This window comes from Penicillium mononematosum, assembly GCF_028829835.1.
Source record: "Penicillium mononematosum strain IBT 11891 chromosome Unknown utg000003l:1.0-8172316.0:1.0-8177699.0, whole genome shotgun sequence".
Lineage (NCBI taxonomy): Eukaryota > Fungi > Ascomycota > Eurotiomycetes > Eurotiales > Aspergillaceae > Penicillium > Penicillium mononematosum.
The window spans coordinates 4,910,567-4,927,163 of NW_026643273.1; the positions used below are offsets into that span (position 1 = coordinate 4,910,567).

Here is a 16,597-nt window from a genome sequence, read left to right on the forward strand (position 1 = left end):
TTATACGTTCGAACGGGGACCCGCGCGTTTTCGCCCAAGTCGAGGAAGGAACCGACGAGTTCATTCAAATTGAGGATATTCCACCTTGAATATATACACCAGAGCGTCGACGGCACTTTCCAAATTCGGCGTAAAAGGCTATCATAGCATGGGCCATAAACATCACATTCAGTAGGCAGCATCACCGCCGAGGAAACCATTCTCGGTCTCGAATATCTTGCATGCGTTTCTCTATCATCCGTGCCCTTGGAGGCATTGCCACATGAGGTCTATTTCGGGGTTCGAGATCTGGCACAGAGGCCCGCTCCCGCTGAATGTCACGGATGCGTCTACGACGAGCACTTCGAATCTCGTCGGACAATTCGACAAGCTCATCTATGTCATCCTGTGGCCGGAACGAGTCAGAATCCAAGGAAGCAGTCTACCCGGACAATACGTACCGACTTGAGGTACGAGAAGATGTAGTAGCACGTCCTCGTCTCTTCGTACTCGAATCCCATGTGTTCAATAGCTTCCCTCACTACCAATCTCTTCGCTATTTCGGTCCACCGATCGTTTCGTGTCTCCTCCGGGTCCGTGACCTGCTGGGCAATTCGTCCAATTTTTGCTTCAGCCACTGACGAATGTCGAGGTTTGACCTCAACAACGTCCAAAGCTCCGGTCATCTCAATGGGTTCGTCCGGGGATGGAGTATGCACCACAGACCAGTCGTCCGTACCTCTTGGGGCCTTGTTTACAAGCCTGGCGCTCTCAATCATTATATCCTTTTCAACGTCATGCATGGAAGGGGCATCTCTAATTTCGCGGCTGTAAGCTAACTCGCTCTCGTCTTCTAGCGGCTTGGGCCGACGACGAGTTGCGGTTATTGTTTCCCGCTCCCACGGGTCGTTGAAATCAACAGCTGGACCGCTAGTTGGAGATATTGAGTCTTCTGGAGCGAGAGAGTCTTCACTGTCACTGTGATCGAGGACTATGCTTTCATCCGACATTCGTCCACCTCGCATTTTTCTGAGACCAGATGTTAGCGCGAGGCTGAGATGAGGATTGATTTACACACCGATGGTGAATATCGATTTCATCAAAACTACCTCTCCGGGACCGCGGTTCCGGACTGCGCACACGAGGTGTACGGGCGTCTTTATAGTCTGCACTTGGTTAGAAGAATCTTGTTGTTGGGCTATCAAGACCAGTCTTACCATGGTCAATGTTCCTATCGTGGGTAAACACGTCTTCTTGGCGGATTGGGGGTGCATGTATGGAATCCAAAGAAGGCGATGGCTGGCGAGATGGGAGCTTGTCCTTTGTTTTCCGGATACTGGTCTCTTCCTTAACCTCTTCAAGGTCTCGGGAGCGTGACTTGGAGTCCAGCTGCGGGCGCACGCTAGGCTCTTCGTCCAGTGGAATCTGTTCCCTATCCTCTCGCCGAAGACCTCTTAATTCACGTTGGAGATCCTCCGAAGGTACACTGCGTCGTTTTTCACGTCCGCGTATGACTATCTCCTCTTCATCAACACGGTCTGCCGGTCGTGGCCCTTTATCCTTCCGCCGAATGACCACGTCATCCTCTTCAGATTCTGGATCTGGAGAATCGATCGGGCCTCGGTGTCGCCCTGGCGCATCGTCAAGGAGGACCTCTTCCACCTCGACCCTTTGGGGAGGTGGAGGCCGTGGCCGTGGTCGATGGTATGGCTCTTCCTCGAACTCCAATCTCCTATCACGCGATCGAATATCGAGTTCACTATCCCATCCGCGACGTAAAGGAGGCTCTTCTCTTTCTTTCCGTCGGACTACCATTTCCTCTTCCTCGAATTCGCGCCCTGGGCGGTGTCTTCTTCCTCCATGTTTCGCTCGCCCCTCAGCTAATAGGTCCTCATCAGATTCCCGTTCTGGACGTCGCCTGCGGTGACGTTTTTCTCTGTCCTCAAAGAGAAGATCGTCCTCAGATCTTCGTTCTGGGTGACGCCTGCTCCCTCTGTGTAGTTCTCTGTCTTCAATAATGAAAACCTCCTCTTTAAATTCCCGAGGATGGCGTCTACTTCCTCGGCGTCTTTCCCGTTCGAGGATGAGTTCATCGTCCTTCTCGAATTTGGGCTCTAGACGACGCCTCCTGCCGCTGTCTCTTTCCCTTGCTCTTTCCTCAAACAGAAGATCCTCTTGGGATGCTCGCTCCCGGCGATACCTCCTATCTCGATGCCTTTCCCTTTCATCAATGAAAGGATCGTCTTCGTCTTCTCGCTCTCGTTCAGGACGACGCCTCCCATCTTCACGTCTTTCTCTCTCCATGAAAATTAAATCCTCCTCGATGCCTCGCGGACGGCGTCCTGTGCCCCGACGTCTCTCCCGTTCCTCAAAAATAATATCCTCCTCGTCTATTTCACGAGGACGAGGTCTCACGCCGGGACCCGGACGGCCGCCTGTAGGCATCATCGTGGTCTAAAGGCATATATCGCTCAGGCGAGGCCATATCTACCTCCTCCCTTGACCGCATGAGAACCACGTCATCCCGTGTTCGCGGCGGCGCAAAGCTTTCTTCCATAAAGTCTCGCCTGGATCGTTCTCGGATGTGCATACGCTCCATATCCTCGGCTAGGGGCTCTGACCTTCGCCGACGATACTCAACATCATCCTCATAGTCGCGATGTCGTCGGCGCGGCCTATAGTCTCGCTCGCGCTCCCGTTCCATTTCGTAGAATTCATCTTGCTCGTCGTAGTCGCGGGGTGGTGCTCGGCGGGACATTGTGGGACTGTGCTAGCGACCACCGCATTGGATTTTTACGGTCGGAAATATATCTCGACCGCGATGAGAAGACTCTGAGATTCAGAGCTTTAGCGCAGGAATCTGTTAAGGGTTCAGTTCAAGGCAACGGTCAATCTTGGAAGCGAGATAGTTGGTGAATGGTGGGGTTTGCGAGGAAGGTGGACTGTGCTCTAGTCACGATCATCACAGTTGGGCAGCTAATCATAGTACGACAAACAACATAAATAAGCAGATAGTGATTCGACTAAGAGCACTGGCCCATACAAGATATGGAAACGAAAACGCAGCCCGTGTGACCTTGAAGGGCTGGCGAAAAGCAAAGTGATCCGACCCCGCGGCTGATGTCACTGGCTCTCTTAGAACACTGCAGATCTAGGAGCTGAACAACCATTCCGTTCAACATCTTCATGTTTGTTTACTCCCAACGCCTATAGTTCCAATCCATGGATGTTCTACCCCGGAATCTTAGCTAATCTTGCCACTGGACCTCGGGAACCTTGGTTCTCTTTTCAAAAACGGCCGATTTGGGGTTGACAAGTGTGGGGTCTATAGTGCTTGGCGTCAGAGTCCTTGTAGCCAGCCAAAGCCGCATAGTATACAACAACAACATAACTCCTTGAACATTCGAGCCTAATTGTGCATTGTTGGTTGATTCGCCACGTATAGATTAAATCGTATACGGAGTATGAAGCAATTGATATCAGTTCGCCCAATCAGACAATAGCATAGTTTTATTCAAGGCATTGGGTATATAGTAGCTAAAAGCCAAGTGAAAGCAGATCATATATAGGGCTCGTAGGTCACTGGAAAGCAAGTCGCATCTGTCCCTTTTCGGGCTTAGGCTTACCCCGACTCCCTCCACCTCGGCCACCTTTTCCACGAGCAGTTGCACCACGTGCACTGCTTTTCGTAGGCGGTGGCGCCTGTGAAGCCATAGCCTCCTCTCTGTCCTGGCTTGCAAGGTCCTTGGCAAAGTGCCAATCATCATGTTCTTCCTTTTCATACTCGAACATCGATTTAGAGCACCGTGGACATACGAAACGGGGAATTCCGCTCAATCCAGGGTCCTTTTCAACAGGTTCTTCGGGGCCATCGGGCTCATCTGTAGCAGTATCTTCAAGACGTGATGGATTTCCAAAGAAACTTTTTATCCCACCCCCTTCTCCGTCAAGCTTCCGTCTTTTCTCGGTTTGGGCTTGTTCACTGGGGGAACTACCGGCATCTCGAAGTCTTGACGAATGACTCAGAGCTTTCGCTTGATCACCGCGAATCAAGAATCCCTCAATAGCCTTATTGTTGCTCACGCCGTCTTCAAAGCTTGACACGCTCAACGACAAGTTGGAACAGGGCCATGCTTGTCCGTCAGCCACAACTTGACGAAGCAAAGTATTGGCCAGATCGTAGAGAAGGTTCTCGTCAATTGCATTGGAGCCTGGGATTGGAATTTGGCGAGAATGAGATTGCGCCGTTCGATAGTGCATCGTGATCACCTTCGGACGACGTCTATTTTCAAGCACGCCGTCTTCCACAAGCCGGCCATATATATCAGCTGCGAAGATACGGAGCCATTTCTCAGCTTGGTCAAGTGAGTTGATGCTCGGTCTGAAAGACTTCGCGGATAGCATAGATTTAATTTGTGTTCGGGGATTGACCTCGCTGCGGTCATCACCACGGATGATTCCGTAAAGCCAGGATGCCGTATGGTCAGCCAGCTTGGTGCGCAATTGCTCAAGCGGTACATTAAGAAGATCGCTGACTTTCTCTGTCCCAAAGGCGGCAGTTATTTGCTCGCCGAGTTTACCACCCAGCATTCTGATCTGAGTAAATTTATAACCACCTAGGAAATTCTGCACCGCCCGATTCCGCACTACAGTTTGTAGATTGGGCTTATTGCAAGCACTTCCTAGTTTTGCGATCATCTTATTGCGGCCAAGCCCAGCGGAACATGTATAGCCGAGCTTCTCCCAAACTGTGTTCCGCACCGATCGTACAATCTCGGATCCTATCAGCATGACAATGTCGTCCCAGTCTGGATCATCTTCCTCCGTTTCATGTTGATCCAAATCCACCAAGCAGTCGGTGTCCCACCGCAAGGCCGTGGTCGGCGGTGTAGGCAGTTCTGCATCCCGGGTCTCGTCTTGTGTTCCAATCAGAAGTTCTGGGTATCGCTGAAGAAGCGCCCTATATATCAACGGGGACAAATCAATGAATACTTCATCAATACTGGCTTTCTCTAACACAGCCGAAAGCTCTTGCCTCGAATTCTGGTTTTCGACTTCCGTATTATCGGCACCCCATGTAGCCAGAGCCTCCTTCATCGTTTGGAGGATCTTTCGCGATTGTGCTCGGTACGGATCCAACGACACCTTGTCCGTGCTGATGTTCTTGAATGAATCATCCCGATATGCCCACCGTCCTCCTTCCCCCTCTCGAAAAGTCGCGACATGCTGTAAGACGAGGTCTGGACAAAGTTTCCTGGCCTCCGCAACATTGATCAATCTGCTGATTCCGAAGGGTCGCGCAGCGTAATTGATGGCAATCAAAGAGTCCCATTGCCGCACTGCCAATGGTGTCTCCCGCGGAATTCCCAGGCGGACCATCTCACATTGCGCATAGAAGGCATCGAGATCGATATGCGCAATCACACGTAGCGGGGTTGCCGTGGATCCATGTCGCAAGCCTTGCAATTGTCGATAGGTAAAACGGGAGACCTTCAAGGGATCGGACGTCTCGGTAGGTTCGGACATGCTCGTACACGCGTCATGACGGTGAACACCAAACCATTGGGGTCGGTCAGATCAGAGCTTGGAATCTGATGCTCTCAACCTTGGGACGAGAACCCAAAATGGACTAGTGCGGGCACGTGTTAGCTTCAGCCTGAGGTTCGTGTTGTTCCTCATCTAGGTCTTCAATTCAACATTGGAATTTCCATTACACTTTACATATCAAGAATTAATACAATATTATATGTTCTTGTACAATGACTATACAAGTCCAGAGACAGCCACAATTTATTTTTTTCACATATTCCCCAGAGTTATGGACCAGGGATATCCAAATGACCCATCACTTAGTGCCTGCTTATTTTTTCTTCAACCCACCCCTGCACAGTCAGATGTTGTGTTCTCATGCAGGATTTTTCGACATTGTAACTCGCCCACTGCAGAGGTCTCGAACATGAAAAAAAGAAACGAGACAGGGTGATCTCCGATCTGTGCGATCCAGCTGACACAGGCGGGCTATGAGTGGACCAGAGGCTCGGAGGCTTCGCGCAGGTGCCCAAAGCCACGCATTCCTGCCCAACGGTCATCTCGTGTGGACATCGGCTGCCAGCTTTCCAGGTGGCAAGTTCGCAGGTCGCCACCGGTCCTTTCTGTCAACAGATTGGCCCTTGGCTGTCATGCTCGTTTCGCAGATGGTGTGTGAGGGATCAATCACAATGGGTCCTATGATTTGCCCCCTCGACATTGCCCTCTTACACCATACAGATGAACATCTGACGGCTTTTATCTTGTTTCCTCAACAGTTCTTGACCGCTGCTGAAGATCCACCGGTGGAGTCATGTTGAGTTTCGATATTAATCCAGTCCAGGGGCACAGACTAAGGAGCAATCCAAGCTGGTTGAATATGGGGGATCGGCCCTTATTTTTTTTTTTTGTCCCGACTAAAATCTAGTAGGAAACAAAGAGCAACCCTTTTAAGGTCTAGTTTTAGGGTACAAAGTACATCTCGAAGTATCCACTCTGTACGGAGTACAGCTGGCTACAATTGCTTACCATTTACTTTTTCCAACATTGGAAGTGTCAGGAGGGGAGTATATGCATACTCCGTTATATTGACATATGAGTACAATATATGTATGTACACCGTACTGGGCATATAGTCCTCTATAATAATACAAATAGAAAATGAAAAATTCTCAAGCGGCTACAGGCATAGGGTTGCACATCAGTCTAATCCACATTTGAACATGCATGCTTTTGCCTTGATCTCAGTGGGGAGTCGTGGCACCAGCCCAAGACGGCCCAACCGCCCTCTTTGTATGTCCACTTTACCCTTCCCCCCCCTCTTCTTCCTCTTCTTCTCTCTCGTCTTTCTTTCTTTTCCTTTCCATATTCCTCTGGCTTCTCTTGCCAGCACTTCTACTCTTCCTCTTTCCCCCCCAGGCAAATATCTAGTTCATCCCGAACAGATTACAGACAGCCCACAGGACCCCTCACCCGTGTTTCTCTTTCTCCTAATCCTGACAACTCATTCTCTCTTGAGCACCCTGTCAACCTCTTGTCGCTATTCAATCACCATTCTTTGAGGCCTTCTCAATTTCCCCAGGATAATTGCCCCAGTGGACAACCAGCCAGGATTTCTTCCCAGGATTACCCGGACTTTTCCCACTAAGGACATTTTACTATTCGCGACCAGGATCAATTTCTTTCTGGCCACTTCCCAAGGATCGTATCTCGTTTTCTGCTTGCCCTGGAATCGAGGAACCAAATCATTCAAGTCGTTGATTGTCGGCTTTGGAACCTGCTCGTCGCCTGATAGAATCTGTACATCCTACAATAAAAACGGACTCACCACCGTCCATCAACTTTCCCAGGACTCTCAAATCATCTACCATAACTCCGGACTTCTTCATTTCTGGCCATTTGGATCCGAGGACTTTAATTTTTAAACCGGATATTTTCCTCCCTCGGAATACATTATGACAGGCCGCTATGATGCACGCCCGGAGCGTCAGAATGAATATTTCATCCCTGGTGAAGGAATCAGCCGAGAAGTGATTCAAGCAGATATTTGTCGCTACCTTGGAAACGATGCCCTCGTGAGACCTGGCAACCACAATGTGCGTCTTCCGCTCTTGACCCGATGACTCGAAACAGGCCATTTTGACTGACAATGAACAGGGCCGCTCAGGATTCTTTATCCGTGCCTATCGGAATCTCACATCTGTAAGTGACTATGGACAAGCGACAACAAGCGGGATAAGTCAAGATGGCATTCTAACCACACATTGGATACAGGAGATGATTACTGATCTGAAGGCTGACTCCGCTCGTTGGGAGGCGGACGTCTCACGCCGGGCTGACCTAGGCTACCCGCGTGGGAATTATATTCAAGATACGAACGTATCTCATCCACCTAACACCGCTCCAGCGACCTATGCCCCTGCGCCCGTTCATGAGGTTCGCCAGTCACAGGGCCCATCCCCTACGCCATTCACTGCAGCGCCCGCTCAGTCATACATGGATCCCTACTCCCAGGGTTCCTACAGTGGATCCCAGAATGCCCCCTACACAAATCCTTCCTCATACACATCCACCACTCACTCGCCATATGCATCAGGTACAGCTCCGTACCCTCCACCCCAGGTTTCCTACTCTGGTTCCAACCAGCCCATTGTGACGTCTGCGGACATGCACCCACAATCGTACACATATGCCCCCACGGGCTATGGTTACGACACTGGCCGAAGCAATGCTCCCCGATACCCCGGACCTGGATATGATGCCGAACAGGAGTACTCTACTGTAACTTCCGGGATGTCCTATCCTACCACTACTGCCCCGGATCCCCGGATAGGAATGGAACCCAGATACACTCCAGAGTATGAGCGCAGGCCACAAGCAACCAGAGATAACCCCCACCGTCGGCGGTAAACAAGAATGACCGCCTCAAGGGTTTTCCTGCATTTATGATTCCTTTTCTCTCTCTCTCCATCCACATTGCGGTCCACTTGATGCTTTCTTCCTGGAATATCTCCACAATACTCCTAGGAATAATGTTGATGTCTACGAAAGTCTTCCTGGACAATCTTTACGCCTTTCTTTCCTCTTCTCGGCCACAATTCTCAAATTCCCAATTCGTCTCCAGTCCAGGAAATCCAGACCAAGCCAGAGATGTTCAATGTTTTACATCCCACTTCAAATGGCCTAGTCAAGGGAACTTTCCACTTCTCATTGGACATGAATCCCACTTCTATTTTTGCCCATGGACTCCCACTGGAATTGAACCCAATTGCTCTGTAGCAGGAGCTTGGACTTCCCGTGGACATCCGTCTTTATTTTGATTTCTCTCCCATGCTTTTGTGCGACTGGCCAGCCAGGAGTAGGAGTGATTTGCTTGATTGAGTTTACGAAAAGGTGGTCCGGACTTGAGCGTTTTGTTTGTTTTCTGGTCTCAGGATTCCGGGCATACTCACCCCCCACAATAATGTGATCCTTTTCGTTGGTTTAACGGTGTACAGGATTTGTGTGTTCTTAGCAACTTCTTTTTTTTTGGTTTCGTCTTTCCCTTGAAAGGAGGGATTTATTGTTCTACTTTTTTTTTTTTATACTTTGGTTTGCGAGAGCGTTGTGCTTCGATAAACTAAGGCTGGTGACCTACATGTAGATACGAGCATTTGCGGCGTTGGTCCGTCTTCTGTGATTGACGTTTTGATATGCAAGATCGTGGACTCCATGATTCTAATGAATCTCTTACTCTGCATAATTTCTTACCTTGGATGAATCAACATATCATATCATTACTAAATCACTGACTTTTTGTCCAGACCTGAGGCTGCGGCTTCGGAGTGTAATGCAAATTCTATAATGGATCGGATTTTATAGGTAGCACTAAATATGAGGGTAGCCTGTCTCTATTGTAGGAAGGTCATATCGGACCGTTGGTGCGCAAAAATGCAATTATTCCTAACATAGCCAAGACTCGAACATAGAAAAGCGAGCTGATGTCGATTATATTGCGCAAAACGTAGTACATACACTGTAGCGCCGGGCTCGACATTCGGCGTATGCGAAACAAATATTGGTATCAAAGCATGTTGATGGCCAGGAGAAGTTGCCCCGGAACAAGTCTTTTTCGGTTGCCCACACTGATGCGATGAGGCTTGTTCATCAGTCCAGTGGCACAGCCAACTCATCTCCTGCCATCCGCTGAATTTATTCTTCCCAGGCTCGGACAATACACGAGATTCTCTCTAACTTCCGATAACTTGACGTTTTCGTAGTTCTGAACCAATTTATTCGTCATCGTAGCCCTTGGGGATCACCCGCGGACCCTGCGGAACTGTGCGTATTGAAAACATTGGTCAGATTCAAAATTACTTATATATAGTTTTGATGCTCGTGCACCAATTTGTAGGGAATTGAATGGGTTCATACTGGGATATGTCAGAGGAACGGGCTCGGGGTCGACGTCACCGAGGGCGCGGCGGATGGGGGGAATCGTGGCCAGCGAAACGGGACCCATGAAGCCGATGCACAGAGAAGCGAGGATAGCTGGCTTCTCGTGCGCAGCCCAGCGGATGTAGCGGAAGGGGGTCGACCAGAACTGAGGGGTAGACATGTTGTAGCAAGAGGTCGTTGACGACGAGGTTTTTCCGATATAGGTAGGAGGTCAATGCTTGAGTAATAGAATAGTACTGTTCAAGCGCGCACAAATGAACAGATTCACCGGTCCCACTTAGTGGTTGTTGAGTGGCAGGAATCAGAGAAGCAAAATTGAAGCCGGAGGGACGAGGTGAAGTCGAAGTTCGGAGATGCGGACCCAGCGCTCTCAGGTCTTGGCACTCGCCCATTAAACACGTCGCCCTTTCTGGCTATCTATACAACTTGGATCCTCAACCACCTTTCTTTACTTACTTCTTTTTGATCCTTCCGCTCCGCTGTGCGGAATTTGTTCAAAATGAGGTGGTGTCTTGCGTTGCTCATTTGTTGCTTCTTGGCTGTGGTAAATGCGCTGAGTAGCTCCGGCAGTCGCCTGTTGGCCATTCTGGAAGACACAGAACAGAAGGACCTATACTCCACGTTGTGGGCAGACCTAGAGGGTAATTTACTTTTCCTTAGTCTACGGAATTATTTGCTAACTCTCGGATTCCAGCACGGGGATATGATGTCTCAATCGAATCTTCCAAGAGTGAACAGCTTGCCCTGTTCAAGCACGGCGAAAGAGCTTACGATCACCTCCTGATCCTCCCTCCCAAGTCCAAAGGTGGGAACCCCCGATTTAATTGGTTCAATGTTTAGTCAATTGACCCAAGAATACAGGCCTCGGCCCCTCCTTGACCCCAAAACACATCCTCGACTTCATGAACAAGGATGGCAACATCCTCCTCGCCCTTTCTGGCAAGACTGCCACCTCCAGCGCCATCAGCTCCCTTCTCCTTGAACTCGACATTCACCTCTCCACCGATCGCTCACAAGTCGTTGTCGACCACTTCAACTACGACACCCTCTCGGCCGCTGAGAAACATGACGTCCTTGTTCTCCAGCGCCCTGGACCTCTCCGTTCTGACGTCAAGGCCTTCTTTGATGGTGAAGGTGTTCTTGCCCTCCCCCGAGTTGCTCCCCAGACTCTCGGTGACAGCGCCCTCCTCTCTCCGATTCTCAGGGCCCCCGCCACAGCCTACAGCTACAACCCCAAGGAGGGCATGCCCGCGGCGGAGGATATCCTGGCTACCGGTTCGCAGCTGAACATCGTTTCCGCTATGCAGGCCCGCAACTCTGCCCGCTTCACTGTTCTCGGATCAGTGGAGTCGTTGGAGGACAAGTGGTTCTCTGCCTCCGTCAAGACACCCAGCGGCAAGAAGACTTCCACCGTGAACCGCGAGTTCGCTAAGCAGTTGACTGCTTGGGCTTTCAAGGAGACTGGTGTCCTTAAGGTTGACAAGGTCGAGCATCGCCTTGCCACTGAGGGCGCCGAATTGAACCCCTCGATCTACCGGATCAAGAACGAGACTGTGCGTGAAACATCCATATATTGTCCTTGTCTTCCAAACTAACCATCTATCTTTATTTGCCTGCAGATCTACAGCATTGAGATTTCCGAGTACGTCTATGACAAGTGGGTTCCCTTCGAAGTCCCCGGCGACGACGCTCTCCAGCTCGAGTTCACCATGCTCTCGCCCTTCCACCGTCTCACCCTCCAACCCACTCACCGCACCGATACCAGCACTGTGTTCAGCACTCAGTTTGTGACCCCCGATCAGCACGGTATCTTCTCCTTCCGCGTCAACTACAAGCGTCCCTTCTTGACCTCCATCGAGGAGAAGCATGAGGTCACCAACCGCCACTTTGCACACGACGAGTACCCTCGCAGCTGGGCTATTACTGGCGGCTGGGTATGGATTGCCGGTCTTTGGTCGGTGATTGGAGGATTTTTGGCTTTCGTCATTGTCTGGCTCTACTCTGCCCCTGTGACTGATAAGCTTAAGAAGACTCAGTAAATCTATATTCTGTATGCATTGGACTGTCTGTCCATGATTTTCAATTTTGTTGCATGATTCTTGATCTCCAAATGAACACATTAGGTCCAAAGATGACCAATTCTCAATGATATGATATTCTCCTGCTCCTTCTGTTTGCTTTGATTATTGCCAGGAGGGATCTAAAGAATGACTTGGTTCGCTAATACACTTGAGTGACTTGTCCGGGGTTTGATGGACTGAAACCGAAATTAAGGAACGTAGTACCATCCGCATTGGTATTGGCTGTTAATTCCCGATCTATATCTATTGGAATTTGAGTTCGGATTGGCATGTTTCATCCGTAATCGTCAGCCTGCAGCCTGTCTAACTCTGCGTCTACGGTCCAAGGGTATATCAACCCCAGTGATGAGAATGGTACTGAAGCGGCAGATGTTCGCGAAGACGGCACTATATTAAGCGCAATAGCCTTTACACGAAAAGAGGGCAGAAGTCTGATAGGATGTGAATTAAACTAAAAAATCCGCAAAGGATGAAATTGACTGCCGTTGGTCCCAAATATCCACAGCGGGCCATTTAGTTCATCCTAAATTGGTCTAACAATGATTACTAGCACTCACACTTGCCCGAAGCAGCAACTGGACTCGTCGCTTCTGGACGTGGCTTCAATGATAGGTGAGAAAGATTAGCCTCGATTCTAATATGTTCCGTTCTTTCGAACGTTGCCCTCCTGTATATACCCGTTACGCAATTGAATCTTTCGGAAATGGATAAACCGACTTTCGTCTTCTCCCTCGGTGCTTGGCTCACTCCCATCGTCTTCGATGCCGTGCGTGACCGTCTGAATACCCTCGGTTATCCTTCTGAGTGCCCCGCGCACCCCTCTATCGGCGCTGAGCCCCCTTCCCTGACATTGGAAGACGACGTTGCCTCTCTGCGTAGGGGTATTGACGATTCTAGCAGATGAGGGAAAGGACATTGTCCTTGTGGCACACTCCTATGGCGGAGTCGTAGCCTCCACAGCTAGCGAGGGGCTGGTGAAGCATGTTCGTGCGGAGAGTGGAAAATCAGGAGGTGTTGTGAAGGTTATCTATCTTAGCTGCCTTTGCGTTAGACAAAGACCAGAGCTTGCTGGGAATGCTGGGAGGAAATTATTTACCCTGGATGAAGGTCGAGGTTAGTCCATCCAGCATCATATGATCGGTATCATTGTCCAAGATCCAGCTGACCAAGAAAAAGGGCGACTACGCTCGCGCCGACGGCACCGGGGCCGTCGGCTGGCAGGACCTGACCGTCGAGCAGCAAGAAAAATGGAATCGCACGACAATGCACACCTCGCGTGCGGTCTTTTCGGGTGAAACCACATATGAGCCGTGGCGCGATATCCCCTGCTCCTACATCATCTGCGAGCAGGATCTGGCCCTGCCGCCAGCTATCCAGGAGTTCTTTGCCTCAAAAATGGGCGGGCCTGACACTACCCACCGTCTTCCGAGCTCGCATTCGCCGTTCTTGAGTATGCCTGACCGCCTGGTGGGTGTTCTGGAAGAGATAGTGAAGGTATAATATGTATTATCGGACTTGGGTATGAAGAATCTCAGTCGGTCTCGAGAGAAGTGAGTATCAGAGAAGAAATGTATGTTTTTGAGCGTAACCGAACTCCGGGCCATGCCAGCATGTAATCAGCGAATCCAAATACCCTTTTTACAGGCCCCTTGTCTTCTCTGGATCCATCTGTACTTCGTTTCCGTTGATTTCCTTGACCGTCTGGTATGCCGGTTGTCCAGCATATAGCTGCCCTCCAGACGAGTTACCAGATTTCCCGTCCATCTCCTTGGATAGCGAGATGGGTTGGTTGCCACGGAAGCGCTTGCGCATATCGATCATACCACGTCTGTACCGAGAGAAGGCGCAATAATTAGCGGATGTTCCTTTTGTCCATAATAGTCGGCCTAGTCGAGGCTCAGTTTCCGACTCACTTGCACTCGCTGAATCCTTTCCGCAGCTGCTGACATTTCGTGGGTAACTCCTCGGCGAGAGGAGAGCTGAGACATTCACGTGGCGTATGGCGCTGGACCATGATACAGTCCGACTCCTGGAGGCATTGGGCTAAAGCCTCCCCTGAGATAATCGATTTGTGGTCAGTTTCCGTCGGTAGATGGTCCAGCTGGGTCAGGAACATGACCCTCCCTTAGACTGTTGTGCGACTCGGGGGGTGTAACGTACGGATATCATTGCATGAGCTGGGCATGTTGACGCGACCTTGTGGACGAATGCGCAACCACAAGCAGCAAGAGACCAAAAGATCGAGGCCACGGCAAATTCGGGCTGTCAGATATCTCGACGCTGATTGGCGGATGTCGAGAATCCCCCGGATGAGATAAGCATCGCTATCACATGTTGGTAATGACGTCGGGGGATATTCATCGCTTGTTTTGCGCTTTTAAACATTTGCAGCATCTCTGTCGCTTGCATAGAATCTTCAAGAGTACCTGCACATATGCATAGCAATTGTTGTTGATTATGTCGCGAGTTCCGTTCATCGGGAGACTGTTCTGGTAAGAACTCCAAGCTTCCACAAAGAACGCAGCAATTGACATTCACGTCTCTAGGTATGAGTACCTAGCGCTCTTTGGGTCTTTGATCCTTGTTCTGCTGGAGACAATCATTCACTTGATTACTTGGTGCCTACGTTAGTGAAAATCACCGAACAATGGATGATGCCATTATTAACCCCTAACCAGCAAGCCCTATCATCAAGTTTTGCTATGGCCAGTCCAAGGCACTTTTCAATCTTTTAATTCCTAATGAATCCCGCCCCAAGCGCACAAAAGAGGAAACATTTGCATGTTCTGTTGCAGATGCATCCGATTTCACCGAGATATGTGCCCTCTTTGGGTATCAAGCGGAGGAGCACATCGTACAAACAAGCGATGGTTACCTCCTTGGACTTCATCGGCTGGCATATCGAAAAGGGGAAGAAGGCATGCGCGTCAATCAAGGTCCAAATGGGATTCGGAAAAAGGTCGTCTACCTCCACCACGGCCTGCTCATGTCAAGTGAGGTGTGGGTAGCCTTGACAGACGAACAGCGGTGCCTGCCCTTTCAGCTGGTGGAAAGGGGGTACGATGTATGGTTGGGGAACAACCGTGGAAATAAATACTCCAAGAAGTCGATTCGATTCTCGCCTGGTTCCAATGAATTTTGGGATTTCTCTATCGACCAGTTCGCCTTTTATGATGTCCCCAACAGCATCGAGTACATCCTCGAAGTGACAAATCAGCCGTCGTTGTCTTACATTGGATTCTCCCAGGGAACAGCACAGGCATTCGCTACCCTTGCTATTCATCCATTGCTCAACCAGAAGATTGATGTGTTCGTGGCACTTGCACCGGCCATGGCTCCTTCGGGTCTCCGCAACCGCATTGTTGATTCACTAATGAAAGCCTCTCCGGACTTTTTGTTCCTGTTATTTGGTCGACGCAGCATCCTATCCTCGACAACCATGTGGCAAACGATACTGTACCCGCCAATATTTGTGCGTATCATCGACACAGCCCTCCAAGCCCTCTTCAACTGGAAGTGTCGCAACATCAAACAAACCCAAAAGCTTGCCGCCTATTTGCATCTATATTCCTTCACCAGCACTAAATCCGTCGTGCATTGGTTCCAAATCATTCGGAATAAGAACTTCCAGTTCTACGATGATGAAGTCTATGCTCCATTCAGCGTAGCTGCTAGCGAGCGGTTTTACAAGCCGGTCAAATACCCTACTCGCAACATCAAAACTCCCATTGTCCTCCTGTACGGCGACAGCGATAGTCTCGTTGATATTGGAGTGATGCTGAAAGGATTGCCACATGATACTGTCGCCCAGGCGATTCCAACCTACGAGCATCTAGACTTTTTGTGGGCCTCCGACGTTGACCGCCAAGTCTTCGGTTATGTGTTCAATGCGCTTGAGACCTATAGCCGGGGTGGCCCGTTGGCTGCCAGCTGTACGGGGTCTGAGAAACACGGATTTTTAACCGACGGCCCTGTTTCCAATACATCGGTTGCCCGGAAAGCCCATGTCTTCCCCAATGATGTAGCCTACGGGGCTACTCCTGAACATCGTTACTTTTAAATGTACAACATACAAAATTTCCTGTGGACTTTTTGAGCGGGGTCATTGCGTGGCGGGTCGCTCGCCACATCCGTCCACGGGTGTGAGGGGATAATAGGATACATTTGTATGGTACCCATTCATAAACAGATGTGTCTTGTGTGTACGGATTGCCACCTAGCCAGGGCTTGGCACGATAAATGCCGACAGAGTTTTCTAGGAACCCGCTGCCTAAATCCACCGAAGTGGCGTCGAGAAGGGGAAGTCCCGGAGTCTGTGCCTGATTATTCACTCCGTACCTACGTACTACAACTCCGTAGAGTACCTGACTACTCCGTAGAGCATCGTTAATCAAACTTACCTAGGTATGTATGTGACCCAACTCTCGTATCCACAGTCTAGACTTGCTGGGCACGATACGGAGTACAAAATAGGCACTAGGGCAAAAGTGACGATCTATCCTCCTTCCTAACCCGTTGGAACCTAAGAATAAGCTTTGATTAAGTCGATTTCGGTCTGGAGAACTCGAGGAGAT

At 50.0% G+C, this 16,597-nt stretch overlaps 8 protein-coding genes across 8 annotated transcripts; 4 read left to right on the forward strand and 4 right to left on the reverse strand.

The window, feature by feature from the left end:
• Positions 1 to 181: 181 nt before the first annotated feature.
• Positions 182 to 2,737, reverse strand: N7519_006864 (uncharacterized protein; the record flags this gene model as incomplete). Its single annotated transcript, XM_057293640.1, has 5 exons — positions 182 to 385; positions 441 to 1,008; positions 1,058 to 1,145; positions 1,197 to 2,369; positions 2,395 to 2,737. The coding sequence occupies 5 exons, from the start codon at positions 2,735 to 2,737 to the stop codon at positions 182 to 184; spliced, it is 2,376 nt and encodes a 791-aa protein (XP_057148451.1).
• An 821-nt stretch (positions 2,738 to 3,558) lies between these two features.
• On the reverse strand, positions 3,559 to 5,505 carry N7519_006865 (DNA-directed DNA polymerase eta; the record flags this gene model as incomplete). The annotated part of the gene is made up of 1 exon (XM_057293641.1): positions 3,559 to 5,505. One exon carries the CDS (start codon positions 5,503 to 5,505, stop codon positions 3,559 to 3,561), a length of 1,947 nt encoding a protein of 648 aa, XP_057148452.1.
• A 1,955-nt stretch (positions 5,506 to 7,460) lies between these two features.
• N7519_006866 (putative transcription factor RfeG) lies at positions 7,461 to 8,415 on the forward strand (the record flags this gene model as incomplete). Its single annotated transcript, XM_057293642.1, has 3 exons — positions 7,461 to 7,601; positions 7,663 to 7,707; positions 7,780 to 8,415. 3 exons carry the CDS (start codon positions 7,461 to 7,463, stop codon positions 8,413 to 8,415), a joined length of 822 nt encoding a protein of 273 aa, XP_057148453.1.
• A 1,361-nt stretch (positions 8,416 to 9,776) lies between these two features.
• Positions 9,777 to 10,102, reverse strand: N7519_006867 (NADH:ubiquinone oxidoreductase subunit NDUFA3; the record flags this gene model as incomplete). Its single annotated transcript, XM_057293643.1, has 2 exons — positions 9,777 to 9,823; positions 9,919 to 10,102. 2 exons carry the CDS (start codon positions 10,100 to 10,102, stop codon positions 9,777 to 9,779), a joined length of 231 nt encoding a protein of 76 aa, XP_057148454.1.
• A 339-nt stretch (positions 10,103 to 10,441) lies between these two features.
• N7519_006868 (dolichyl-diphosphooligosaccharide-protein glycotransferase) lies at positions 10,442 to 11,981 on the forward strand (the record flags this gene model as incomplete). Its single annotated transcript, XM_057293644.1, has 4 exons — positions 10,442 to 10,583; positions 10,637 to 10,747; positions 10,804 to 11,495; positions 11,562 to 11,981. 4 exons carry the CDS (start codon positions 10,442 to 10,444, stop codon positions 11,979 to 11,981), a joined length of 1,365 nt encoding a protein of 454 aa, XP_057148455.1.
• A 745-nt stretch (positions 11,982 to 12,726) lies between these two features.
• On the forward strand, positions 12,727 to 13,523 carry N7519_006869 (alpha/beta hydrolase; the record flags this gene model as incomplete). The annotated part of the gene is made up of 3 exons (XM_057293645.1): positions 12,727 to 12,904; positions 13,075 to 13,136; positions 13,185 to 13,523. 3 exons carry the CDS (start codon positions 12,727 to 12,729, stop codon positions 13,521 to 13,523), a joined length of 579 nt encoding a protein of 192 aa, XP_057148456.1.
• Positions 13,524 to 13,661: 138 nt separating this feature from the next.
• N7519_006870 (PET191 family protein) lies at positions 13,662 to 14,208 on the reverse strand (the record flags this gene model as incomplete). The annotated part of the gene is made up of 3 exons (XM_057293646.1): positions 13,662 to 13,851; positions 13,937 to 14,078; positions 14,184 to 14,208. 3 exons carry the CDS (start codon positions 14,206 to 14,208, stop codon positions 13,662 to 13,664), a joined length of 357 nt encoding a protein of 118 aa, XP_057148457.1.
• A 272-nt stretch (positions 14,209 to 14,480) lies between these two features.
• Positions 14,481 to 16,083, forward strand: N7519_006871 (sterol esterase; the record flags this gene model as incomplete). Its single annotated transcript, XM_057293647.1, has 3 exons — positions 14,481 to 14,515; positions 14,570 to 14,649; positions 14,702 to 16,083. The coding sequence occupies 3 exons, from the start codon at positions 14,481 to 14,483 to the stop codon at positions 16,081 to 16,083; spliced, it is 1,497 nt and encodes a 498-aa protein (XP_057148458.1).
• Positions 16,084 to 16,597: the final 514 nt, after the last annotated feature.